At 56.5% G+C, this 27,566-nt stretch overlaps 1 protein-coding gene across 7 annotated transcripts in view; it reads left to right on the forward strand.

Annotated features, from left to right (window-relative positions):
• The first annotated feature begins 4,138 nt into the window (after window positions 1-4,138).
• PAX2 (paired box 2) overlaps window positions 4,139-27,566 on the forward strand; it is an 86,218-nt gene continuing 62,790 nt past the window's right edge. For 2 of the 7 annotated variants that reach the window (XM_028512290.2, XM_028512296.2), the window contains exons 1-4: window positions 4,139-4,343; window positions 14,839-14,949; window positions 18,452-18,620; window positions 19,408-19,605. In XM_028512290.2, coding sequence (XP_028368091.2) covers window positions 4,319-4,343; window positions 14,839-14,949; window positions 18,452-18,620; window positions 19,408-19,605 — 503 coding nt within the window. In that variant the 5' untranslated portion in view covers window positions 4,139-4,318. The remainder of the gene's footprint in view (window positions 4,344-14,838; window positions 14,950-18,451; window positions 18,621-19,407; window positions 19,606-27,566) is intronic. The other 5 variants (XM_028512291.2, XM_028512289.2, XM_028512292.2 and 2 more) reach the window with 4 other exon arrangements.

Genomic DNA, 27,566 nt, shown 5'->3' on the forward strand with positions numbered 1-27,566 from the left:
GGGGAAGTCTTTTCCGCCTGCAGAACCCCCAGACTGTCCCTACTTCTTCCCTCTTCGCACTGCCGAGCACACCCAACACGCAGGCACCCGCGCCCCGCTGTGACTTGTGAGCGCTGCAAACTTTGTCAAACTTGAGCCGCTGGTCACAAACTCCTTGCCTTTTTCTCCTTTCCTCTCTTGCCCGGCTGGCTCTTTCTAGAGCAGGACGGGAAGGGTTTCTCAGCCTCCGGACCTGGGAAAGGACAATTTCCAAAAGCTGGGACATTAGTTCCTGGCGGTCCGACCGGCTGCGGGTCACCCAAGGCACTCCACGGCGGAAGGCGCTAACGGTTGCAGGTTGCAGCGGCGAGGCTTGGCAAGGCCCCGGCCAGCCGCTCCACGGCCTCCACGGCTTCCACGGCCTCCACGGCTGGGCATTCCCAGGGCGCCCGGCCGGGCCCCTCACTATCGTGTCGCCAATTCAGGGCTGCCAGCCCCCCAACGAGCCGCCCTGTCTGCATTCTGTCTTTCTGGTTTATTTTCCCCCTCCGGCCCTCACCCGAGTCAGCTCTCTCTCCGTCCTCCTCGCCGGCTCCGTCTCTGGCGGGGCTGCCTCTGTCTCTCTGTCTCTCCCTGTGTCTCTGTCTCTGTCTCTCTTGTTTGTTTCGGCGCGCGGACACTGATTGCGCCTTATGAAGTTCTAACTGGTTTTGTGTCAGGAAGATCTTTCTCGCTGCTACCCAGCCTGGCGTGACGGATTAAACATCAACTAGTTAAATAAAAATTAATATCAACTGCCTCCTAACTTCTAATGTCATGTTGTTTATAACTAATGAACTGATTAGGGGATAAACACATCACGGAGACATTCGGCTCCCTTGCCTGGGCTCCGCCGCCGCCCAGTGCCCATTCCCCAGCACCGCCTGCTGGCTGCCAGGCCAGGGGGATGGGGCAGGAGGCTGCCGACTCCCCGGGGCTGGCTCTGCTGCCCGCCTCCGTCTCTCTCCCTCCCTTCCTCTTTCCCTTTCCCCTCCTTCTGCACACTTCCTTTTCCCTTCTCTCCTCCTTTCTTCCGTCTTCACTAGTTCTTTCTGTTCAGGCTTCTCATTCTCTTCTGTCCTGGGCTTCTCACACTGTCTCTGGTGTTTTTCTCTCTCTCTCCTTTTCTCCCTCCCTCCCTATCCATCCCCAAGTGGGTCTCTACCTCTCTGTCCCCCACTTCTTCACCCTCATTTGGGCTCATTCCTGCCCCAGGACAGGGTGCCATGGTTAAAATCGTCCGTGTGACTGGGCGTCCGCCCTGCTGTACGGCAGGGGGCTGCGTCTCCCTCAGCACCTTGTGGGAGGCTGACGTCTCCTCCCCAGCTGTTCCGGAGAAGGGACAGATCTGGAATAATTGGGGTTGTGTTTTGTATTTCTCATCTATTCAATCTGGAAAACACGAGGGGGGGGAGTGATTTTTAAAACTTTTACCTTTTCTCTTGTCCCAGAAGCAATTAATACAAGTTCAAGTGTTACATTTAATTTTTGAGGAAAGGAAAACTGCTCTGGTGTCCTTCCTCCAGGGGCTTCAGAGCGTTCTCCACACCAGCCAGCTCACCAGCCAGTCCCAGCCTGACCTGAGCAGCCAGCCCCCTGCAGGGCCCTTTCCCTAAAGATACTTAAACCAAATCTCGATTGTCATCATGACAAGGATAAGGCAGGAAAGCGAGTAATTACAGACCTGGCCTTGGTGATTTTTTTTTCCCCTAAGAAGCCACAACATTTAAACTTGGTTTGCCCTGGACCACAAGGTCTGACAAGACAATAACAACAGAAAAAGCTTTTAAAACCAATTTAGCACGTGTGAAAATGTAATTCTAATGAAGAATCAATAGGCTGGTGGATCATTTTTCCTGGGACTCCTTGGAGAACCCGAGAGAGACTCTCAATCAATGGGGCAGGCAGTGAGTGCAAGGGCCTGAGACAGTGTGGGACAGGGGCGAGGGCAGAGGACAAAGAGAAGTGGGGCCTGAGGGAGGAGGTCGGAGGGAGGCTGAGGTATGGAGCTGAGCCCTCTGACTGGCATCACTTTGCAGGCTTCCGGAGTCCTCAAGGCTCCAAGTATATCAGAGCCAAGAGCTGAAAAAGCTCCTTCCTCCTCTTGGTCCCTCTGGTATGCGACAGGCTGCTTAGCACAATGGCCTCAGCTGCTTTCCCCTGGGCCTAGGCCCCAGCCCTGGCACTGCCCCAACCCTGGGCCCTGTGTTCAGGTAGCTGTGACGAGCTGGCTCAGGAGCAGGCAGGGATACTGAGTTGAGTGTGTGTGTGTGTGTGTGTGTGTGCAGTTCAAAACACCTGGTTCCCCTGTGGGTGCCTCTCTGCTGTGTGTGTGTGTGTGTGTAACTTTGGGTCTCAGTTCTTGTCTCTGATAATATAGGAGCAAGGGCAATGAATGTGTCTGTGGTCACACTTTACATTTTATAAATCACTTGCACTCAAGTTATCTTGTGAGAAGCCTGCCGGAAGGACAAGGATTATTACCACTGTTTTAGAGAAGAGGTTAACAAAGGCGCAAAAGCAGAATCGTGAAGGTGTGACTCAGCAGGTCATGGCCCTTGGGTGTGGCTGGGCGGGGTTCTGAGTTGGTGACACAGAGGCGAACTATGTGTGTGAACATCTCACCTGTGTGTAATGAAATGACCACGCGAGGGTGTGATTTTGTATGTGTTCTCCCTTCTTGTCCTTGGGGGTGTTGCTCTGCATATAACTAAAAGAAAAAAATTTTGTTTGCTTCTAAGTTTTTTGTGCTCTTAGATTGGAAAATCACTGTTTGAATTTTCAAAGGGGAAAAAAGAAAAAACACTGGAAAAGTCTGATGTTTTTAACTCACAAGTAACGGTAAGGTGGTAACTTGGCCATGATTTGCAAGAAAGATTAGAAATTCGTGTTCTTGTAGGAAGATTTAAAAATTTTAAGTTGGGAAACAATGACACAGGTTTTGCCTCTGGGCTGCTGTGCCCCTCCAGCTTCCTGCCCCTAGTTGCACAATTTTTCTAGGAGAACTTCAGCTGAAGTGGATGGGACTCACAGTGAAGAACTTCCAGGTACTAACCTAAGTTGGGGCTTACCAAGCACTTTTCCTGGCAGCCTCTCGGTGGTACTCAGCACCTGTGAGCAAGGCTGTGCGAGAGTGGGAGGCCCAGAACAAGTGGGAAGGGGTATGAAGTGGGGCAAATGAGAAAGGGCTAGGTACCTGGAGGGGAGGGGTGGGAGCTATGGTACCTGAGAGGTATCTGAATGTGTAAGAGGTAGGAGTACAAGAGTGTGCATATGAGACAGTGGTGGATAGGAGGTCTGAAGGGGAATTTGTGACAAAGGTGTGAGAAGTGTAAATTCCAGATTGAAAAGGCACAACGTGGGGAAAAGCTAAAGTTAACCTCGGCTAAAGTGAACCTTTGATAAGAGAAGTTTGGACAAGGTGTGCACCTGAGGGCCCAAGAGATGGTGAGAGGACCAGATTGCCGGGGAATGGAGTGGCTGGAGGGAGAGGTCATGTGAGTGTGGCAGGACTTTGGGAGGTTCTGGTCTTTTCTTTTTTTCCCTGGGGCTCTTATCACCTCCTTAAGACAAGGAAACCAGGACTTTTCCTTTTATTAGGAGTGGTTGTTTTGTGCGTATGTGTTTTAATCTGGTGCAGAAGAGCTTCTGAGGGACTTAGTAAGCAGATCCACAATGCACTGGTGACAAGGACCTTCAGGGAGCAACTGTGTGGACGCACGAAGTTAGAGGGTGTGGAGAGGGATCTTGGAAACTGAGGCTAAGACCCGGGATTGTGCGGCGGGTGCGGAGACTGATGATGGAGAAAATAGGATGAGGATAGTGCTGTGAGCCACCGGGGAGGAGAACCTCACAAAATTGGGGAGTGCATAAGAGTGAAGACGCCCCTGCGTTCCAGGCTGTTGACCGTAGGGGAGCGCTTATCACAGTGAAGAGGGGGTGGGTGAGAGAGTGTGGCGTCTGGGCTGGGGATACGGTCTTTGGGTGCCTCTTGCAGCGCAGGAGCTGCTTGCCTGAGGCTGGCTCCGGGCCTGGGGGCGTGTGTGCGCCTGTGCGCTGGCCGAGAGCTGGGGGCTCCCCCGCGGGTGGCTGTGCCTCAGCGCGGCCGGGTGTGTGAGCGCGGGCGCGAGCGGAGCGCACAGCTGAGGCGGCGGGCAGCCTGGGTTATCTGAGCCGCTCGGTCTTGGGTGGCTGCGCCCAGATCTCGGGACGGCGGCGGCAAAGGCTAGACGCGCTGTCGGGCCGCGGAGGAGTGGAGAAGCGAGACCCAGTCCCAGACAGCAGCGGCGGGGAGCAGAGCATGGAACAGCACGCAGGTCCGGCAGGTGAGAGCCAGAAGGACCTGTCAGCGCCACAGGCAAGCGGGTGGCTGAGAGGGATGGGGGCGGCCAAGCCAAGGGCGGACTTCACTTCCCTTTCTCTCTGTGCTTGCCTGGTGGCGCCGCTGTGACCGCGGAGGACGCGGTTCTGTGGCCCCTTCCCACCACTGGGGCCTCCTGGGCCTTCCCTCCCAGTGTCCCCTAAATCTACTTAAAACTTTCCACCCAGAAACACGAGTTACAACTTCTCTTGGTCTCTTTACGGAAACTGGCATTCCCTTCCTGTTACGCATTTAGGACTCTTTCCACTGTCCCTCAGTTTATAAATATTTTGCATAACTTTCTCTAAGTTGAGAGCACTGGGAAGGTCTTAGTGTCTAGTGGGAATTGTGCGTGGGGGTGGGTGCATGTGTGCCAGTGGGTGGGGACGTGATGTGTGCCCGTGTGTGAGGTCTTGTGTATTTGAGTAGGAGCCAAAGTGTAAGCGCTGTTGTAGGTGCCCAACACGTGTGGAGAGAGGGCTCTGCCCCTCCCCCAAATAAACAATTCCAGGGAGGCCTGGGATAAGGGGGAAGACGGCAGGCCCCAGGAGACCCAGGGGCGGAGAATGTAGGACTGTTTACCCAAAAAGCTAAGGTTGTGGAAGGCTTCTCTCTTTTTCCTTTCCCCTCCCTCTCCTTGGGGCCTGCCGACTCAGCTCTGTCCCCTACTTGGTGCCCTGGTGTAGCGCAGGGCAACTAGGGGCCCGAGTGTAGTTTTGGATTAGTGGGGAGGGAGAAGTTTGGATCAGGTTTCCAAGAATTTTCCAAATAATCCCACAGAGGTCAAGGGCTAACTCCATGTGCCCCCCTTTCGCCTCACTCCTCCCTTTCCTCAAATCTCCTTCCTCTCCTCTCCCTCCCTCCCCCCACCAACTCAGGTTCTAGTTCTTTCAGCTGATAATGCCGTTTGCCCCCTCAGCACTGCCCTCCCTCTAGGTTCTTGGCCCAGTCCTTGGGCTATCTCCCTCCATTTCCCCTTGGGGGCCTTGTCCCCACTGGGGATTCTGGGCCCCCAGGAGTGTCAACTGTGGCCTCCTGGGCTTTTAGGGCTCTGGGCCACCCCTCCGCACCAGAGGTTTAAGTAGGGAGATCAATAGCAAACAGTTGTAATGATCTAATTAATTATGGCAAAATTAAAAGCGAGTACAAAATCAATCTCTGATGGTGTTGAAGATGGAATTCAATTGAGAGCCCATCTGTGCACCCCCTCGACCGTATAAATATGCAGCCCAAGGACGGACCTAATGGCTGGGCCTTCCTGGGAACCTGTCTCCCCCTCTCCTCATCTCCTGAACGGGCTTCTCTCTCCCTCACTCTGGGTCTATTTTGCCTCCTGCCCCCATTGCTCCTTCCTTCCTGGACCTATCTGCTCAGGCTCCCGACACTCCCACTTTCCCATTTTCCCTCTTGCAAGGCGGCTCTCCCTGCCTCGCAGGCCTGAGGTGCGTGGACCTGGTTCCCAGTCCCGGCAAGTCTCCCAGAAGAGGAAGCCTGGCCCCCTCCACAGCGCCTCGGGAAGGAGAAGGCAGAGCGGTGAGGGCATCCCTGACCGCCTGTCAGGGTCCTCATCCCAAGTTCCCTGGCGCTCGGGGCTCTGCAGAAGGGACGGGGCGCTTACCCAGTAGCAGCTCTCTCGGGCGTGCGCGGCAGAGCGGCCAGGACGACTGGCTGCGCACTGCATTCCCTTTCCCTTCCCTTCCCCCCAACCCCCCACGTTTTTATCGCACCCCCGCCAGTTGCGGTTTGGGGAAGGGTGGGGAGGACCTGCGGAACTGGGCCGGAGGAGAGACTATTTCTGCGGGAAGAAAACCGCTGTTCCCTTCGAGGCTGCCCCACCGACTCTGCAGTCTTCCGCCCTCAGAGCCGCCTTCTCTCTGTCTCTTTTCACCGCCCCCTCCCGCTCCTCTGCCCCTCACCTCTCTCTTACACACAGCTGGCTGGGCACAGCTCCGCAGGCGGGGGGGGGGGGGGCCGTGTCCCCCAGGCGGGGCCCCACGCCCCTTTCGGCCCCGTCCGGCTAGTTCAAAATGACAATGACACACGCGAGCGAGCGAGCGTGCCTGGCAGATGCCCTGGCGCAGCCGCCGCAGCCGGGTTTGCGAAGGATGCGGGTTTTATTTAGTGTCGCTGAGCCGCTTCCAGAGGAGCGAAAACCAAAAGGAAAGGGGGGAGGGGAGGGAGAGGGGGAGAGAACCAGCAACTAGGTCAGTTGTGGTCTGTGGCCATCACTACCTCTAGCCCCAGAACCATAAAAGCAAGATCTTTATTTGATGTCCTCCCTTTTATTCTTCTGGCCTGTCCCAGCGGCTCCCTGTCGCGGGTCCCTTGCCTCTCCCTCCTGGGGCTTTGGGCCCACTCCCTGGCCCGCACTGAGTTCCCATGGTTCTTTCTGCCCTCTGAGACCCCTTTCCCTCCTTGGCCCTGCCACGGAGCCCTCAGAGCCTGGGGGAGACACAGCCTGACGCCTCACCTCCCTCTTTTGCCAGGCCTCCTCACCCTGTTATTAATTGCTGTGTTGACCTGCAGGATTGATTGGCGGCCCCTCTGGAAGTGGCTGCGGAGGCCTTGGCCTGGGAGCAGCCTCAGCTGAAGGCAGAGGGAGGAGGGGGAGGTGCTGGATAGGGGTCCTGCGCTCCTCACGCAGCCCCGCCTGGGACACAGCTGTCTGCCTAGACGCGCTTCTCCATCCCCCCGACACAGAACACCTCCGACACACCCTCACAACACCCGAACACACGCTCTCACAACCCCCTCACCAGGAGACGTTCAGCCCCCCAAGGAGACACATAAGAAATTCTCCTTAATTGATTTAGAAATTGAAAGAGGCTTCCTCCATACATTAGTCGGTTTCTCCAATACATTCGTTAGCCGCGGGTCTAGACCTCACCGCTGGTCCAGACGTGGCGGGTGGAATTACTGGGACTTGGGCTTTTCTGTCCGAGATTTACTTTGCATCTGCCCCCCACCCCCACCCCCACTTCAGGAACAGTTACCGAAAGTTAAGCAATATTCCTGGTTGCGACCGTTAAAGTCTCAAACCAAAGCACTTTTTTCCAGAAAGAGCCTGTGCCCCGACTCCTGAGGGATTTTGTGTTCAGCCCTTTTGTTTCAAGTTCGGGGACGGACGGCTCTGGACCGCGAGAGCGGAGGGCAGGGGCTTGCAGCCGCCGGGCCAGGGGTCTCGTCTAACAGCGAAGGCCCTTCCCCAGCCCTCCCCCGCCTGCCTACCCCGCGCGCGCGCGCATACGCACCCACACACTTACGGCAACCCCCCCCCCCCTCCAGCCACAGCAACACCCTATGCCCCGACCCCAGGCCCACCGGCAGGAACCCAAGCGGGAGTGAGCCCCCGGGACGTCCGACTCAAGGCGGGAGTGGGCGGAGGCGGCAGGAGTAGACCGACCCCGGCCGGTCCCCGGAGAGCCCCCTCTCCTTGGTTCTTTCCCTGTCTCACCAGCCCCTCTCTCCCCCGTTTTCCCCACTCCCCTCCGCTCCGGTCCTTTGTCTGCAGCCACTTCGCGGCGCCCAGCAGCCCGTCCCCGCCCGGGCGGCCCTGCCCTTCGCTTCCCCGGGTCGTTGGCGGGTCTCCCCTTCCTTACCCGCTCCCGGCTCTGGCGCGTTCTCCGCCTGCTCCTCACACCCGCACCGCTGCTGGCAGAGGAGAAAGGGAGGGCGGGCGCCGCGGATGGATCCGGGAGTAGATTTGGTGCTTGCTCGTAACTGTGGGACAACTCAGCCCGCCGGGCTTCTCCCGCCCCTCTCCAACTGTTCCTCGGCGCTGCAGAGCCCAGCGCCCCGGCCCGCTTCTGGCCCCTTCCTTTCCCTGTGCACTGGCTGTAGCTGTTTCCCTCTCCTAGGTCTGCCCGGCCTCTGGAGTTGCGCTCCCCCTGCCCACCACCCCATTCCCTTTCGGCTGCCCCTTGCTACCGCCTGTCCCCTTACTCCGCAGCCCCCTTTGTCGCGGTGGCCGTGACGGATAGCCCTGGACGTCCAGGGCCCACTGGCACTGTCTCCCTCCACCAGAGCCAGGCCAGGCTGCGGGCTCGAGGCCTGGCTGAGAAAAGGGTTAATCATTACTTTGCCACCGCCACTCAGCCTCTCTCGGACTCTCTCAACCCTGGCTTGGGGAGGAACCTGGGAAGGGGTACTTGGCCAGGTAGTAACCTGGGCTTCTCCCAGACCCGCCTCTGCAGGCCTTCCAGAGACAGGCATCTTCTCCGTTTCCTCAGCACTCCCTTCCGTCCTTTTCTTCCCAGACCCTCTCCCCCTCCAGCCTCCCGTTCGTTGGTCAGGCCTCCCCGCACCGGCTCATCTCCGCTGTGGCTTTGGCAGGTTGACTGCAGGTCCTGGGAGGACCAACTTTCTTTGTTTGGAACCGGACTGGACGAGATTTTCTTCCCCAAGTCTCTGCCAACGGGCCACCTCCTCCCGACGGTTTTGGCAGACTCGCCCAAAGGGGACTGCGCCGGAGGCCACAATTAACCCGGCTGTTAGGGTGGGGGTGGGGGAGTTTAACTGATCCTCTGGCAGCTGCGCTGGTGCAGTGGGGCAGGCTGCAGAGAGAAGTGGTCATGGAGGAGTGGCGGAACAAGGGGGGGGGGGGCGCGGTAAACTTGGACCGAGTGTGGTATAGTCAATGAAAACGAGAAAAAATCCTGAAAGGGAGAACACAGGAAGGGCAACAGTACCGGACCCTCTAATTACCTTTATGGGATAGAAGATGGATGGGAAATACTACCCCCCTGCTTTGCCTAAATGCTCGGATCCCTTCCTTCCCTCTTGTGCAAGGCCAAGGGTTCAGAAAGCTAGGCACTTCTTCCTTCAACTACTGTGGAAATGTTTGGTTTTCAAAATGCTTTCCTATTGGCTAGCCACACAGAGTGGGCTAGACAGGTGTAATTATCCCTATTTTACAGGTGAAAAAACTGAGGCTCAAAGAGGCAAAGGAACTGTGCAGGTGATGGCTGCTGCTCCTTCCCATGGAGTGAGTGGTCCTTTTGGATGTGCAGAGGTCCATGAGTGTCTGGGGAGAGGAAGAGGCGAAGGGTTTGGCTGTGTCCAGGTTTGACCAGGGCCTCACTGGTCCTCTTGCCCCCCCCACCCCCACAATCCCAGTAGCTTGCTCTCTGTTGGACAGAGCCCTCCACTCCTACCCTATAGACCTGCTGGCCCAGTTTCTCCTTGCTTGACCATTTTTTCTGCTCCACAGTCGGGTGGCCCACCGGCCGGCAGCCACCTGGCATGCCCGGACGCTAAGAGGCAGCTTTGGTGGCCAAGTGGGTTGCATTGTGGTTTCCCTTCAAAAGGACTGCGAAGGGCCGGGCAGGTCACTAGGACCTCTGGTGAGGAGAAGCCGGGTTAAAGGGGGGAGGGGCTGGGGAGGATAAAGGCGCAGCACGAGCAAGCACCCGGCGGCCACAGGACCGATGGACCAAGTGGGCAGAGCAGGCCGAGAGTCTGGCCCCCCGGAGCTTCACGCAGGGAGCCCAAATATTGGGAACAAAAGCGGGAAAAGAAAAGTGAGAGCAGGAGGGAGACAGGGAGCAAGGGAGGGAGAGAGGAAGCAGAAATTAGGGGGTCTTAGATGGAAAAAAAAGAAGAAAGTAGCTTTAGGGGGAATGTGCCGTGGAGTGTGAAATTGCAGCCCATGGTGCTCCATATTGTACCAGAAGCTCTTCCAAAAAAAAAAAAAAAAAAAACCATCCTCCAACGTGACCAGAGGGCTAGGAAGGGGGAGGGACGGGAGAGTATGGGGAGGAGGAGGGGAAAGGGCCGGGCAGGAGCTGGTCTGGCCAAGCTGGAGAGGGGGCCGGATGCGTGCGCCCACTGCCTCGAATCTGATCTCGGAGTGTGCGCCCCAGGATGGGCGGGGACCCTTAGGGAGAGTGGGCCGCTGGCGGTCCCCAGCTTGGATCGTCAGATGAACTTTTTCGTCTTTTCTTTTTTCTTTTTTGTGGTGCTGATGACTTCCAAAACTGGGAATAATTCGGAAAAGGAGCCCAGCTGCGGAGCTGCTGTTCTGCACTACCCTTTTCTCTTCCCTCCTCCATTTCTGCTTCTCTTCCCTTCGGACTAGTTTTTCCCCCTTGGTTCTAAACAGCTTCTTTCCCCCCTGAACTGTAATGCGTTTAATTTGGTCCGCGCTGTGGGAAGCATCTCCTAGGGAGATGCATTTAATTTCGGAATTTCTAATCCCCTCCCTGAGAACCTCGGCCCTGGCTCCCTTTGCCGCTCCCTGGGAGGTGTCAGGAGTGGAAGGAGGGAGTTAGACCCAGGCCTACAAAGCTCGGCTGGGGGGCTTTCTCATCCCCTCAGCCCCTCTCCCCAGACCCAGCCGCCTTCCCAAACTACTCCAGGTCAGGTGTCTGGGACCCAGGTTGGGGCCCTGGTCGGGGAGGGAGGCAGAGACGCCCCTGCTTTTTCTCACTGGGGAGAAAAGCCCTGGGCCAGGGTGGGGAACCTGGAAAACGAGCAGGACCTCAACAGGAATGGGTGCAATTGGGGGCAACGGGCAGGATTTCCAGGAGCCCTTTGCTTCATGCACAATCTGCCCAGAAGCCCATTTGGGGAGTTTGGGGTGCTAGTTGTCTTGGTTTGGCTTGGGGGCCTGTGCATGCGTACCCTGATGGAGGTGGGGAGAAAGGGGCTTAAGGGAGACCGCGACCTCCTGCGCATGTACACCCTGGACGAGCAGGCTCCAGATGACCAGTGACTGAGGTGGCTGCATCATCACCGGAGGAAGGAGGCAAGGGTGGGGGGCACTGGGCGCCAGGCAAGCCTGGCAGAGAAGGGAGTGGAGAAGGTAAAGGAACAGAGATCCACAAGGAAGATTTATTGAGCAGATCAGATGCACAGAGGCGGCTAATGAAGCAAATCCCGAGATGGGTATCAGAGCAACTCCCCAAAAGTTTATTTGCCTTTAAATTTCCGCAGGGAGGCGGGCGCCTTGTTTGAAGTGTAAATGCCCCTAGGTTGGGGGGTGGAAGGGCCGCTTTGAAAACACCAGAGAGAAAAGGTTCATTTAGAGGCAGACGGGAAAAGCAACCAACCCTGACAGGTCGGAGCCCGGGTTGTGTTTGGGGTTGGGTTGTTTTCTTTCCTTCTCTTTCTTTTCCTCTTTCCTCTTCTCTCTTCTTCCCCTTTTTTCTTTCTTGCTTTTTTCTTCTCTACTAAGCTCTATAGAAGAAGAAAGGGAAGAACAGAAAAGAGAGCATCAGAGGGAGAGGCCAGCCCTTCAGCCTGCAGCCCTAGGAGAAGGCAGAGTCTTGGCTGAAATCACTAAGAAGCGGGGCTCTTTGGCTTTCTAAACCCTGGGATGGGCTGGAGCTAAAGGAGGAAGCTGCCAGGGGTTGGCCTGGTGGGAGGGTGAGTGTCCAGCTAGTGCTGAGTGGAGAAAGGGTCCCAGGAAGGACTGAAGTTGGTGGGTGGGTGGAGTTCTGGAATCTCAGGAGCTAGCTGTGAATTGGACTGTCCTGAAAAGGGCTTCACTTTTCAGGGAGTACATGTGAAGGGTAGGTGTGTGAGCACAACTTCCAGCAGTTTTGCATTAAGTCTCCTTTACAAAAGGTGACACTGCCTCTTGCAAATGCCTGTTGTCTGCACCCACAATTCATCAGTTCATCGTATGTGTAGCCTAGGGGTGTGTCCAGCTGGCTATAGAAAAATCTGAGTCTATGTGTGGAGGGGGTTCTGCGCACAGTCTTGCTCCCCCAAAGTTCAGCTTCCCCAAGACAACTTCCTGGGCCACCATAGGAAGACATGGGGCAAAGGGCTCCTTGAGTTCTGAGTTCCTTTCAGTAATCACCCCTCCGGGATGCTTCCCCCCACCCACCCACTCCCACCCCCCACCCCCTGCAGTTCTGGGTTAATCACCTCCCTGAAGAAAGCCCAAGGCTGTACCTGAGAGCGTTTTACTCCCAGTCCTGGGAGTGAGAACCTTCCCTTTTAAGCTGCGAGAACTCTGTTTTCCTTTTTCACTCCACTCATGAAGTTACTGCGTGTTCGTGGGGTTGTGAGGCCAAAGCAAACCCGGGAGCGCCATCTGCAGGTCTCGAGAGGAAGAAACTGACCTTCCGGGCTGGACCCTGCGCCTTCAACGTCCCGCCTCAGGGAATCGGCTAGGCCACCCAAAGGAAGTGGGCTGGGGGCCCAGCCGGAGGAGGCAGGCAGGGAGGTCCCCCCCCCAAAAAAAAGTTCCTCTGCAGGTGGATTAAGCAGATCAGGCTCAGGAGGATACAGCAAGTAGGGCAATGCTAGGATCCCAGCAGGCCCGGTCCCCTAACGAATGGGAGGCTCAAAACCCTGTCCGGCTGAGCCTGGCCCTAGCCCCGCAAAAAGATTCAAGGATCCCCAAAACCCAGGTGCAAGAGGCCCAGTAGGAGTCTCCTGGCTGAGTCCGGCGGGTGTAGTCTCATCTTAGCTGCCGCCAAGGCTCCGGCCAGCCGGACAGTGGCGTGGGTCTGCGGCGCTCCGGCGAAAGCCAGGGGTCTGCAGGCACGGGCCAGAGGAGCCTGAAGTCCGCGAGCCTGGAGCGCAGCGCGGGCTTCTCTGAACTGCCCTTTCGCAGACCCAGGGAAGCGGGGGGAGGGAGTGAAGGAGGGAGAGAGAGTTAAAACATCAGCTGAAGTGCCAAGATGATTTATGAGACGAGGGAAAATATTTCATAAAGATCTCCTGGATATTCTGTACTTAACCAGTTAGGAGACAAAGGGCTTCTCCTGCCTGGTGTGTGCAAGCGGACCCGTGCGAGCGAGCGAGCTAGTGCCGACGAGAGCTGCGGAGGCTGGACCCGCGCGGCGCGGGTAGGAGCGGGGCCCGGCCAGGCGCGCTGCGCCCCCTGTGCTCACTCCGGATCCGCGGAGCTGGCGGCGGGCGGCGCTCAGCCTCGCTCGCAGCCTCTTCTCCCCAGCGGGGGAGAGCCAGCCGTGCTCTGCCGCGTTCTCTGCCGCCAACGACCAGTCTCTCCTCACTGTCTCCCTCCACAAGCCCTCCTCCCGGGCCATCCCAGGGTCCAGGAGCCCAGTTCCCGGGCTCTCCCACTGTCCGTTGGGTTCCACTGAGGCAGACAGGTCCTCGCCTTAGGTCTCCACCTAGATTCTAAACCGAATGTTTTGGGATGCCCGGATCCCGATGGCCAGGGAGGTGAGGGAAGCCCTACGCGCAGCTGCGCGTGGGACGGGAGAGGACTAACTGCCAGGCACTTTGCCCCGGAATGAGAATTGGGGGTGCGTGGGTGGGGAGGTACCTCAGGAGGGAAAGGGGAAAGGGAAGGACCAAAGAGAGGAAGGAAGAACAAGGCAGGAACGGAAGGGAACTCAGAGCGGAGAATGGGGGGCTAAGCCTAGGGATGCGGACCCAGCTCCGGGCGGCGTGGCCCATGCGGGCACTGGCCGGTGGATGGCAGGGCTGGGTGAGTTGGGACTTCCAGCCGGGCTTCCAGGCGCGGTGCGCTCCGCGGCCCTCTGTGGATGCCTGAATATTCATTAGACTGGCCGGTCTTTATCCTTATCTAACGTTTATCTTATCGGCGAGTTTCGTTTCTCGGAGTAGTTTTAATCCCCGGCTCCCCTTCCTCCTCCCCCTGGCCCACTCCCCTCCCTCTCTCTTCCTTCGCCTGCCGCTCCCTCCTCCCGCCCGTTTCCCCCTCCCCTCTCCTCCCCTCGCCGGCACCGGAGTGACAGGCGCGGGGCCCTCCTCGCCGAGGCTCGGGGCTCCGGCGCTGGCGAATCACAGAGTGGTGGAATCTATTGCCTTTGTCTGACAAGTCATCCATCTCCCAGCGCAGGGAGGGGGAGGGGGTCTGGAGGGGACTTTGCAGCTTTTAGAGAGAGACACACCGGGAGCCGAGGCTCCAGTCTCCGACTGAGTCTTCTCGCGGCCGCAACCCACCTGGGACCAGCCCAGTGCTGCCGGCGCCGCTCGCTCCCTCCCTCCCTCTCGGCCCTTTGGCCGAAGCAGCGTGCGCCTGCCTTTTCCAGGGGTGGGGGCCCGGCTCGCACTCTCCCCTCCCGAAGGCGCCCGCCCAGACATCCCGAGGATTGCTACTTCTCTGTCAACTTCGCCAACTCACCGGCACTTGGAGCGGCCCAACTTCCAGCACGGCGCCCTCGGGCCGCCCCAGCTCCTCGCCCTCTCCGACTGCCGCCTCTCGATGACCAGGTTCCAGGGGAGCTGAGCGAGCCGCCTCCCGCTCCCAGCTTCTGCCCGGGCCGCAGCGGCCGCGCGCGCCATGCGCCCCCAGATTCCCCCGGCCCGGCCCGCCGCCTCGGGGCCATCCTGCTGACCAACCAGCCCCGCGCCCCGACGGCGGGAAGTTGCGGGCGCTGCGGTTGCCAGTTCCGGCCGGTCAGGGACAAGTCCCGGCCGGGAAAGCGGTGCGGCGCCCCCCGCCCCGGTGCGCCCTGCTGCAGCCGGGCGCCTGCTCACCCCCACCCCCATCGTCCCTCCCTTTTCTTCTCAAGTCCTGAAGTTGAGTCTGCGAGGCGACACGGCGGCGGCGGCCGCGCTGCTCCCGCTCCTCCGCCTCCCCATGGATATGCACTGCAAAGCAGACCCCTTCTCCGCGATGCACCGTGAGTACCGGCGCCCGGCTTCTGCTCCCGTTCGGGGCTCCCGTCCCAACCCGGGTCCTTCCTGGCGCGGCCCTGACCCCCGGTTCTCAGGCCCCATCTTGGAGGCCAGGCTGCTTCTCCCAGGCTCCCCTTTCGTTCTTCCTCTCTCATTCCCCAGTGTTTCGGAAGCCTCCAGTTCCCCTCCTTCGCCTTCTGTCACCCGTACTGCTCCCTCTACCTGCCTTCCTACCTTCCCTTGCGGCCCATCACCTGCCTTCCTTCCACCTGCTTCTTCTTAAGTTGTGGGTCCATACCCCACCCCCTCCAGGAACCCCACTCCCTACTCACCCTCTTGCCCCGGGCTGGGTGACAGACGGGCTGGCAGTTTTCAGGGTTTGTGTTGTGTTGTGATTTCTCTGTCTTCTCCTCTGCCTCCCTCGCTCTGTATGCCTCCCCCGCCCTCCCCTCCTCTCCACCTTCCTCCAACTTAGAGTGTGGCTGTCCAGGATGAGCCTGGGAGCGCCGCAGCCTCGGTGTCAGACCCACCAGGCAGAAGAGTATGGGGGTGGGGTGCCCCCTTCTGACCCTGGGCTCCCAGCATCTCCGGTGCCCTGCCAGCCTAGCCAAGGCTTCTTGTGGGCTGGTTTGAAACACTTCTTTCCTCTTCTCTTCTTTCCACCCTCCCTTCCCTCTCTTTCTTCTTCTCTCCTTGAGTTGGGAGTCGGAGATTGGCAGGATGTGGTGGTCATCTTTTCCCACCTCTCCCAGGGAGATGCTCTAAAAACAAAGAGATGTTCCAAGGAGAAATCGGAATCAGCAAAAGATGGAGTGGAGGGGTGTTCCAGGAGGGACCTGGGCAGAGCAAGGCTCTGCGTCCAGTCCTGGAGGCCCCTTGCCCACCTCCCCCGCTCCCTGGTGAGGACAGTGTAGCCAGTGACCTGGCCAGGGGGTGAGCAAAGAGGGAGAAAATAGCCGGGAAAGAACAAAAGGAAGGCAAACGCCAAAGCTGGGGAGAAAGGAAAGAGAAATGAAAACACGGAGGAGAAAATAAAAGAGAGAAAGCAGAAAGGATGTGACCAAAAAAGAATGGGGAGGAAAGGAATGAAAAAAATAAGAAAAGGGGATTATTTTAATTAAATTCAAATTTAATTTTTGTCATATGTCTTTAACCTGGAAAACAATTCAGAGGTTTTTGTCGGGCTTTTTTTTTTTAAGGTAAACAGGTTCTAAATAAAAACATCTCCTGCTTTGTAGATTAATAATTAAGGATGATTTGTAACTTTTCAGAGGGAAACTTTTTAGAACTAGCTCGGGTATGTGCTTTGGACAAGAGAGCCGAGAATGGAGAGCAGAGTTTTTTTCTTTAAACATATATATAGCGTCACAGGGGGAGCTTTAAAAAATACCCCTGGGATAAAGTATATTTTCCTAAACAATATTCAAGCACAGGAGACCCGAGCCAGGGGCCTCGGGCTGCCGCGAGTCTCCGAGAGCCAAGCCAGAAATCCAGGCTCCTGTTCTGAGCTTCCCTCGCCGTCTTCGCCCACCCCGCCTGCCTCTCGGCCGGCTGCCTCTGCTCTGGCTCTCTTCTCCGGCTGATCCTGCGGGGGACCCGCTGAATCCTGGCCGCCCACTGGGTGCCACTTTAAAACCTAAAGGGGAGCAAGGCGAGCTGAAGGTGGTCGGAGGAAGGGAGAGACCGCGGCGCGGGCGGCGGGCGGCGGACTGGCCCGCAAGCCTCCGCAGCCGGAGTGGGCGCCGGCGGCAGCGGCGCATCCAGGCCCGACTCAGCGCTGGCTCCGGCCCCCAGCCCTGGACTCCCACCGTGTCCGCTTCCATTCCCATCCCTTAGATTGGGAATGAGGGGCCGGGCCCAGAGCCCGGGGAGGCTGAATTATTCATCTTTAATCTGCCCGCAGCTGCCGCCTTTTCATACCGGTAACGCGAGTTCTCCCGGGGCCTAAATTATTGATGGTCGGGGTTTGGAGGGCAGGGAGGGGTGAGAGTGGGGCTAGAGGTAGCGAGTCCAGCGGAGACGGGGAGTGAAAGAAGAGGTTCCGGCCTTTTCCAGCCTCCGGATTCCGAGGCCTCTCCCCAGGGGTTTTGTCCGCCGGTGCTGTGGGTCCCCCCAGAAGGGGAAGGGAAAGAATTGAGCGGGACGCAGGTGTCCCCGCTTTCGCCGAAAGTCGCCTGAGGCTAGTAGGGCAGGGGCTGCAGGTTGATGGCCCGATCCGGCCCAACTCTGCCGCTAGAAGTCTCTGTGCTTGGATTGATCGGTAACTGCGACTGCGGGTTGATGGCTCTGGGTGCAGGATTTCTAGACTGCTTTAGACCAGGGAGAATGGGGAGTCAGCAAGCGCCCCCAGGCCTGGCATCCAGTAATCACCTGGAACCACCTGGGCTCCGAGGCTGGAAGCCCGAGCTGGAGTCCGGAGTCCGGCTGGAGCCCCAGCGCCTTCCTCTTGGCCAAGCGAGCAAACGCCCTGCTGCGGGCGACTGCCAAGGTCTGAGAGGTCAGAAGGACGCGAGCTGGCCGGGGCTGGCTGGCACAGGGTTCCCCTTGAGCCCTCAGCCCTCCAGGGCGACCTGTAACAGGCAACGTGGGCAAAGCGGAGGCCCCGAGCCTGGCGCAGCACGGCAGGCGAGCCCTAGCCGCCTGCGTCCTCCAGCGGATACCCGCGCGGCGCCGCGGCGCTCACCGCTGCCTGTCTGTCTCTGGGCGCAGCCGGCTCCGGGCCCCTGCCTCTTCGGCCTTCCCTCCTCCACCTGGCTTTCTTTGAACTTTAGACACTAGGGAGACGAGAGGGGAAAATGGATCCCCCAAATATCTGAAGATAGAAAACATAAAGGAAACAAAAACTCTCGATCCAAAAAAAAAAAAAAAAACCCCAGAACAAATCAAAGACACAGAGAAAGAGCTAGGAAAACCCCAATCCAATTAAAAAGAAATACAAGGGAAAAGGTGGAGGGCAGAAGCGGGGTGTCAGGGACTGAGAATGTCAGGGACTTAGTGATGTCCCCCCCGTGTTCGGAGTCCTTAGGTGGCCGCCCGGGCCCAGACCCTTTAGAGCGCCCGCACACAGCGACAACTCCATCTTGCCTGCGGCTCAGGCGGGATCCGCTCCACGCAGGTCCCGTCTTCCGCCCGGCCTCTCCTTTCTTTTACATTCTCTCCTGCTGGCACCAACTCCCCCTTTGCTGTTTTGCCCCCTTCTCCCCTCTTTTCGCTCGCCCTGCGTCTCCATTCCTTCCTTCAGTTTCTCCCTCGCGCCCCACTGGTCCGAGCCGAGCGCTTTCGCAGCCCTCTGCCGAGCGTCTGCGCTCCCGCGCCTCCGCCGGCCCGAGGGCTCCAGCCCCCGTCCTCCGCGCTGTGGTCTGCGGGCCACCGTTCTCCCGCGATGCTGGGAACATGCCTCTGCCCTGCCTGCTCCCTTCACACGTCCTGGGCCGCGGACCCTGACTAATGGCTGGCCCCTGCTGTGTGTGGGGTGTTGTGTTTTTTTTTTTTCTTGTCTCTCCCCAGCAGGGCACGGGGGTGTGAACCAGCTCGGGGGGGTGTTTGTGAACGGCCGACCCCTGCCCGACGTGGTGAGGCAGCGCATCGTGGAGCTAGCCCACCAGGGTGTGCGGCCCTGCGACATATCCCGGCAGCTGCGGGTCAGCCACGGCTGTGTCAGCAAAATCCTGGGCAGGTGAGGGCCTCGGAGCTGCTGCCCCAGGGGGACGCCCTGCCTCCTTTCCCTGCCGGCCCTGGGTCTCCAGCCTGAGGACCTGGCTAAAAGCTGGGGATACCAGCGGGAGAGGGAAATGACGGACTCGGGGTATTTGGAGAGCTGCTCCTTTCCCAGAGGGCACTCAGGTGATGGCTGCAGCCCCTGGAGCGAGGCTGGAGCAGGGCCGTTCAGCACCTGCCCAGCTCTGGGAAGCAACCTGATTCCTGTCTTCAGAAAAGGAGTGGGCAGCTCTTTTAGCAGAGTCTTACAGATGGGGGGGAGCATTGGAGGAGTAGGGAGAGGAGCTAAAACAGGCACCCAAGAGGAGAAAAGTCAGCATTGAGGAGGTGGAAGGAGGGTCTGGATTCCCACAGGGGCTCTGCACCCGGTGGGAAAGGGCTGGAGGTGGTGCCTCAGCCCTGGTCTGCCTGGGGTCCTGGAAGCACAGTTCCTTCTGCTCTTCCCAGAGGAAAGGTCAGGCTTTGGCTCCCAGGGGCTCCTCTTTAGGCCAGTGTTCACCCAGCCCCTGGCAAGACTGCCTCCTGGAGGGAGTGCCCCCCTCGCGCTCTCCCTTGTCCTCTTCTGCATCCCTCGCCCTAGCCAAGCTCCCTTTGGAAGCTGGCTTAGCCGACCTGGGCCCTTTCCCTCTGCGTGGCTGCCTCGGGCATAAGAGTGGCTCAGTGGCTCTGGAACCTGCAGCCCCCACCCCGACCCCTGCCCCTGCCACTGCTGCTTCTCGCTGATCCTGCCGGCCTTCCCGGCACAGGTACTACGAGACTGGCAGCATCAAGCCCGGAGTGATAGGTGGCTCCAAGCCCAAAGTGGCAACACCCAAAGTGGTGGACAAGATTGCTGAATACAAGCGACAGAACCCAACCATGTTCGCCTGGGAAATCCGTGACCGGCTCCTGGCTGAGGGCATCTGCGACAATGACACAGTGCCCAGTGTCTCTTCCATCAACAGGTGAGCAAGCTACCCTGGGCTGCAGGGCAGGGCTCCAGCTCCCAGCTCCTGCCCACCAGGGCACCCCAGCACATGATCTTGGGATCTTGGTTCTTTCTCCAGCCTCTGCCCTTCCTCCCCACTCCCAGCCTCAAAGTCTTTGGGCAGGGAGAGGGGACTTGGGAGGCAGAGAGATAGACAGACAGGGCTGTCTCCAGCTTAGGCCTGGGTATTCCCTGCCAGGCTTCTCCCGCCGGCGTCCTGGAAATGAATCCAAGTGTTTGTGGTAATTAAGACTCCAAGATTACGAGCCTCGGTATCTAGAGACAATCACAGCCCACAGCCGAAGCCTTTAAAATGACCAGTGTCTATTCATCGCCTCCAAACAGACTTCCCTTTCTAAAGGCATGCTCCCTTCCCCAGGGGCAGCAGCCTGTCCTGGCTCCCCCGCCCTCCCTGCCAACTCCCACAAAGCTTGCCTCCCCGGAGCCCAGGCTTTGCTAGCCAGCTTCGCACAAATTTCCGGCCTACGAGCGGGAATATCCAGGCCTGTGGAGCAAATGCCAACCACTAGCCAGCAATTGGCAGGGTCTAGAGAAGCTGGACAAGGAGTGGGATGCCTCTCAGGGAGGGAGAACTCAGGATTCTGAGGCTGAACCTTAGGAGATGCTGCTAACCACCTGGAGTGCCTGTGTCCAGGCCTAAGAGTATGTTGCTGACAGGCTCAGGCACCTGGGGATGACGCAGGCTAGAGTCAGCTTGACATAGAATAGCAGAAGATAGTCAGTCTCCCGATCCCCAAGCCACTCTAGCATGTCCCCTGAAAGAACACATGTGCAAACTCCATCCATGTATGTACACCCAGCCAGTGTGCAAATGTGTGTCTGTCTGTTGTGGGTATAGCACACATACGCAGCAGGTGGATGCAGCAACCCAGGATGGCTTCAGCATCACAGAACTGTACAGCCTGATGTTAACAGAAACCCTGTACAAGTTCCAGATAGCCTTGGCCAGCCTTTCAGCCCCTGCCCCCTATTTTAAGGCAAATGCCCAAATGAGATGAGGGTTACGGGTTTCATACCCTTGTTGTTCTTTGCACTCTTCATAGGCTCATTATCAGGACAGCTAATAATTCAGATGGTGCCCTTTTTCTGAAGCTGGCATCACGTGTCAAGGTTTTTTAAAGAAATATTTTGCAAATGATATGGAATTATCCCAAATCATCCTGAAAACAGCAGGTAGAATTAGCTGGTAGAATGTACCTTGGCTAAAGAAGATTCCCTCTGCCACACTTGTGCTGTAACGTACTGCAAGGCGACCCCAGAAATTATCCCAGTGTGTGCCATCTGTATTAAAATGGTTATTCAGTTATGAACAGGGTAACATAATACTGATCAGCTAATTACACACCCTCCGAAAACCCTCCAGCTCCCTGGGCCTGGCTCAGCTAGGTATTGAAAAGCATAGCAGTCTGACATTCAGACACCTTCTGAAGGAGCTGGAGAAAGACGCTGGGTGGTTTGGGAGAGGAATGAGTCTTTTGCATTTAAAAGCTAGAGGAGGAGTCTGGGGATGCTTTGAGACAGAGGCAGGAGTGGCAGCCAGGGAAGGAAAGGGGACAAAGCATTGTTTTCTGAGCCATCTGGAGATGTAGCCTCTGCTGGTCCTTGGTGTGAGCTGAAACCCAGGTCTTGGGAGGAGGGCAGCGCTGCCTGGGGACAGTGGTGCTGGCATTCCGGAGAGTATTAGAGAGATGTGCTGCTGTCAGTGATAGGATTTGCTTTGGAGGAACCCAAGACATGTATGTTTAAGGCGGTTTGCTTCTCTCAATGGGTAGAGAATTGGAGCGATCAAGGTAGGTGGTGGCACCCCTTGTCTGGCACCTTTTCTAGCCTCACCCTCCACTCCCCTCACCCCAAAATATACTCCATGTCACTGGCTGAGATGTTTTAGGAAGCTGGCTTAGGTAAAAGTTTGGGGATGCTCTCATCCTGAAAAGCCATGGAGAACAGGATGACCCCAAGACCATGTTCTAGGGGCCTTGGGGTGCATCCGCCAGAGTTGGGAAAAAGTAGAGAAGTGAGTCTAGGTTGATAGGAGAGTGCAAGAAAGGATGGCCTCAGCTTGGCAGCTGCAGAATCTGCTCCGTGTGGAGCCTAGCACCTGAGGGGCATGGAGGCTTCCTTTGGGTGTGGAGAAATAACCATCTGTGGGAAGGTGTTGCTGTAGATGAAGAGGGAGTGGGAGGAGAGGAATGGGGAAGCCACTGGCAGCTTGGGCAGACGGCCCTGGGTTGGCAGCTAGGCGCCGGGCTTGCTTTGTCAACAAGGAGCAGTGGGTACTCTCCACTTCGCTTTGGGGCAGAATTCCGTGGTGGTCAATATTTTGGAAAGAATTCTGGGGGCTTCCCCGGTATGCTGCTGAGTCGAGGCTGGAGAGATGCATCTGGGTCCCACACCCTTAGCTTCATTCATCCCTGTTGGTGCTTTGCTCTGAAGGGGGAAGAGTTACCTGAAATGTGTTGTTTCACCATAAAGCCAGAGAAAGGCAGGTGTTTCTGCGGGTGCTGGTGATGTCAGGAACTTTGTGAATTCTCACTTTCTGCAGGAAGAGCCTGGAGATTTCCCCCTGGACAGAAAGTGTGGTGCCTTAGGGGAACAGGCGGTTCTTGAGTTGAGAGATTTGCTGTTGGTGGGTGCCCGCATGCACTGGGTGCTTTATACCCATTATAAGTAAAGGTGTGCACGTACCGGTGGTTGGCAGGAAAGGCAGTCCACACATGCTCCCCTAACTGAGCCAAATCGTCAGGTTTTTCATATTCTTCTCCTCAAAACAGATGTTGTCGCTGCACTTGAAATATGCTGTTATGGTTATAAACTAAATTGCTTTTCATGCTTTCAAAATGGTTTTGGCTTTCTCTGATCCTGTCGTGATAAAGCTTTAGACAGCCAACCCACATTCTCCACTGGCAACTCTCATAAAAATACTTCTCTGAGCCAGTGGAGTAGGTCGGGGAGGCCTCCCAGCCCCAGCCCCACCCCCAGGGACCACTGTCAAAAATCCAGAGAGTTGACCGGATCGCTTAGCATGTGGATCATTGTTTAGTATCTGAGTCATTCTCGATATTGGGTGACTGACCACTGGGTATGGAGTTGCCGGTTCTTGAGGTTGTACACTGCTGCTGGGGAGGGCGGGTGCTTATAAACAGGTGACTTGAGATTGAAACCCGGTGTGGGAAATGACCTGGAGAGGGGATAGGATGGAGGGAGATCCATGCTGCTGAAAGGGGAAAAGTCACCTAGGTACATCAGAATTGACTAAGTAGGAAGGATTTTCCTGATTACATGCCAAGGCCTCCTGGTTTGCAGAAACAGTACAGCTCCTTTGAAAGAACAGGCACAAACTGCAAGGAGAGTCTGGGGTTACTGAAGATCCCCTGAGGGCAACCTCTGGGAATGAGCTGATAGGAAGACCCTCACTTTCCTAACTTCTTAGTCCGCCCTGCACAGTTTGGGACCAGGGTACTCCCTGCCTCTAGATCTCCGGTGTGGACTCTTCCAGGGTCCATTTCTCACTGAACACCTGCTGCCCACACTCTCCTCAGGCTCTTTGGCTCTAAGCGAGCACATTCATTCTCTTAGCAGGGGCAATACTGCCTTCAAGAGGGCTACAACACCAAAGCTGTTAAAGAATTCCATCCTGTGCCATTCACAGGTCTTCATCAGAGCTCTGGCCGTGGGGGGACTGGGGTCTACCAGCTGTTCATTCACAGACCTTTCCATATAAGCTGGGAGTCACTCATCCTCGCCAAGGGAACGCTGAGGACATGTTCAGGGCTACGGTTTTATCTCCCTCTCTGAAACTCAGGTTCTACAGCATTGCACGTTTGACTCTTGGACCTGGCTTGGCACGAAGCTGAACTCAAAGCACAGCTTTTCCTGCCACATCTTCATACCTCTGCAGCCATTTGGTGGTCAAGGCCATTGGCCTCATGGCAAACAGCCAAGGCAAGTTGATGGGCTAAGAAGAAGAGTTCTCCCAACAGGGGGATGAGAAAAGTAGGGACAGAGAACTTGCCTTCGGTGGCCTACCAGAGCGGGTCGTAGATAGCAAACACACTTGTCAGTTTCTGTCTGAGAAGCCTCGCTCACCTGTCCCTCCCCAGAGAGGGTCTCCTGTTGCTGAGTAATCTGTGAAACAGCCATGACTGTGGGTCCTCTTATTCCTTCACATGAGCTGGCATTGTCCTCCAGAAAAACCGTTTTAGTTCTCTTAGTGATTTTAGACTTCTTGGCCAGAAGTCATATCGGTCTGTCTCTCTATTGACTGGCTCCGAGTGGGCGTTCAGGCCACAAAACGGCCTTCAGGTGAGAGTGATGGCTGGGTGCCCTGAGTTCTTTCCTCAGCTGGCAACTCTTGGGAAGAGGCAGACAGGAAGGGTTGTCCCTCATGAACGCTCCAGGTGGGTTATGGATGGTGACGCAAAGTGGAAAAGAAAGGGAAACCCCTAAATAAATAAACAAATAAATGGCGCCCCAACTATTCTGAGAACGCAATAAAACAATCACATCAAAATGAAGAGGCATAAATCTTGTGTCTGCACAGGTAACCCACTCAATTGCTTTTATTATCGCTTGGGCTGCCTCCATTTATTACCGTCCACAACCTGGGCCGTGGAGGTTGCACGGAGGGTGGTCTCCAGTGCAATCCTACACTCTGAGAGGCAACAATCAGCCTGTACAGGCAGGGATTTCGATGGAAGCTGGGGAAGGGCCCATCTGTCTGCATGAAAACCAATCAATAACTCTGTAACCAGAGCCCTGTCACAGGGAAATGGACAACACAACAATTCAATACAGGGGCCACAGGGGGAATTAGCCAAGTGGAGATGGGGCCCGGCAAGAGTAGCCCCTACAGCAGGGAGACAGGGCGCCTGGAGAAGGGAGTATTGTGGGGGAAGTGGGGTGTGGCAGGGGAGAGCATTGGCTCCGTGAGCATATTGGCACAAGGGGAGGATTATTGTGCAAACTAGATGCAGGAGATGAAAGGCATCACTGGAAGTTGGGGTGAGAAGGAACAGTTGGGAAATGGGCTCGTTTTGGCACACATGGGATCATGTGGTTGCTTGTGTGGTGGTATGTGCTTGTGGACTAGACACAGCTTTCAGGGAAAGAGTAGTGATGGTAGTCACTGGTGCAGGAGATGAATCAACCCCATCCACCCACCGGGACCGAGAGCTTGTACTCTGATGAGCCGGTTTCTTATGAGCTCACTTGGGACAGATGTCCTGCTTCCCAGTCTTCTCAGCAGGACTGGTTTAACATCTTAAGCCAGGGGATCCACTGCCTGCTCCCAGCTTTCTGGATTTTAAGTTGTGTGTGTAAGTGAGCACCAACCTATATTTGCTTTTTGGTGAAAGCGTTCTGAGGCCAAGAGGAGAAAAGGGAAGAATGCCCATAGGATGTGACCCACTGTCACAGACAAAGGATGGACACCTTGTCCTTGGGCCCATCAGGTCAACCAGTGACTATTGGATCATTGGGCAATTAGGGGGCTGGGCTGAAGATTCTTTATTTCAGAACTTGGGCAAACTGAGGCCAATTTTCTTCTTTCTTTCTGGCTGTCTCTTCTTCTTCTTCTTCTTCTTCTTCTTCTTCTTCTTCTTCTTCTTCTTCTTCCTCTTCTTCTTCTTCTTCCTCTTCCTCTTCCTCTTCTTCCTCTCCTCCTCCTCTTTTCCTTCTCCTCTCCCTCTACCTTGTCCTCCTCCTCCTCCTTTTCCTTCGTTCTCCCTCCCCCTCCCCCTCCTCCTCCTCCTCCTCCTTCTTCTTCTTTTTTTGGTGTTGTAACACTTCATAGTCCAGTTAGCCCCCCATCAGACGAGCTTTGCTACAGTGATGTAACCCTTGTGATGGAGAGTTGTGTGATTAGCTGATCGGCTTCACTTTGACACTTAGCATTGACCCAGTTGGCAGGACAAGTCAGGGACCAACTGTAAAAACAGTCAAAAAGATGTTCTTCTTGGTGGGTCTCCTCCCTACAGGGCTGTAGTGCAGTGACCCACCAAGGGCTGCAGATGCCCCAGCAGCAGGTGTGGCAGCAGCACTGGGAAATAGTCATTGGCAGAGCTCTCCCCAGGGCCAGGTCCCAGTTCCATCCTCCAAAACCCTCCCCCAATAACCCAGGTGCCAGGGAAATAAGGAAGAAACTATATGCAAGAAATGCATAGCTGGGACTGGAGAAGGCTTGGATACCAGGGGGTCGTGATGGCATATGCAGTTGCCTGGGGCTCCTGGGGAGGGCTAGGCATAGGGGAGCTGCTGCGGGTGTGGGAAACAAGAGAAGAATGACCCGGCCCTGGAGGAGAAGGAGCAAGTCCCTGTGTAGAAACTGGGCATTCTCAAGGAAAGGAGGAAGGAGACAGGAGAGACCATAGAGCCAGGTTCCTCTTATAGCTCATCCTCAAAAACCACAAAGATAACTGGACTCTTTCTTTTGTTTTTTAAGAGCTAACATGATAAGAAGATATTTTGTATTTTTCATGTGTATGTGACAGAGAAACGGAGAGTCCTTGGCATTCTAGAGAGGTCAGGCTTATTTTACAGATGTGAGGGGAGAAAAGCAGTGCCCAAAAGCTTAGATTGACAAAAAACGTGTTAGTTGAGGGACAGTGACGGAGATGCCGTGTGGCTGTACGGGTCACCAGCACAAATGCCTCCCAGGGGCCACAGCAGGGAGGGTCAGTGGGAGCGGCCATAGGAGATGAGACAGGGATGGTGAGGGCTGGACAAACAGAAGCTGGACTGCGCAGGCTCAGCATAGAGGCAGCAAGATTTGGTTTTCGGAAACTCCGTGCTGGCCAAATAAAACGCATCTTCAGGCCTGATCCAGTTCATGGGCCAGCAGTCTGCAGTCCCCAGTCTGCGTGACTGGACATAACTTATCTCTCTGCTTCAGACCTGAGCAATAACCTCAGTGCAAGTGCAGGGCAATGTGACATTTCCTGAGCTCCTTAGTCCAGAAGCCTTTGAGGGAGGGAGTGGCTCTCTGCAGCTGGGGAGGAGAGGACAAGGTGCGGATGGAAAGGGAAAGACAAAAGTAAGACTGAGGACTGGGAGAGTGAGAAGGAGGTGATGAAGCTGAGCGGGGAAAGGGAGAGGTCTGGGACCTCACTCAGCCTGGACAGGGGTGTTCGGGAATGGAGTGTGTGGTGAGAGGGCAGAGCAGGGAGCGGCAGGAGCTTAAAAAGTGGGGTAGGACCTGTGCATCTGAGCCAAGGGCCTTTGGTGGCCAAGCAAAGTTTTAGAGGAGGTTGGAGGGCACCAGGGCTCTCAGCAGCTGGCAGACCAGGTTGAGGAGCACTGAGGAGGCTCAGAGATGGTAAAGAAGAAAAGAGGAGGCCAGCCAGGGAGGAGAAAGGTGGCAGATCAAAGGAAGTGGTATGGGAGGGCAAGGTCACAGGACCTGGAGCTCAGGGCCACCACCTGCATCAGACAGTGCCCCGCAAGGCAGGCAGGAAGGGCCTGTGGGGCTGCTGCAGTGTGGCTGCTCCAGCCTGGTCCCTGGCAGGAGGGCAGGTGAGAAAGAGGCCAAGAGAGAGGGAGGTCCTCACCTCCTGGGTGTTCCAGATTAGAGCCCCTTCCACTCGAGAGCCTCTGGCCACTTTGCTCTGGACTTCCTCCTCTGCCTGCCTTCAGCTCTGCCCAAGCATCTCTGCAGTGAGCTCCCTCTGCAGCCATCCAGGAACAGAGGAAGCCAGAGGACATGACCAGCAGCTCCTGGCAGCTTCTGGCAGCTCCTGGCAGCTCTTGGCAGCTCCTGGCAAGAGGAGAAAGGCTCTGACACAAGGCCACAGGCTGGAAAGGAAACTGTACCTACCTTGTAGTACCGTAAGGTCAAGAAATCAGAGGAAGGAAGGACTCGGGAGGAAAGTGGGAAGGGAGATCAACGGCGGCCCTAGAGAGCTTAAGCCGGGGGCAGGCTTC

The sequence above is a fragment of the Phyllostomus discolor genome, chromosome 5, assembly GCF_004126475.2.
Source record: "Phyllostomus discolor isolate MPI-MPIP mPhyDis1 chromosome 5, mPhyDis1.pri.v3, whole genome shotgun sequence".
NCBI classification, from domain to species: domain Eukaryota; kingdom Metazoa; phylum Chordata; class Mammalia; order Chiroptera; family Phyllostomidae; genus Phyllostomus; species Phyllostomus discolor.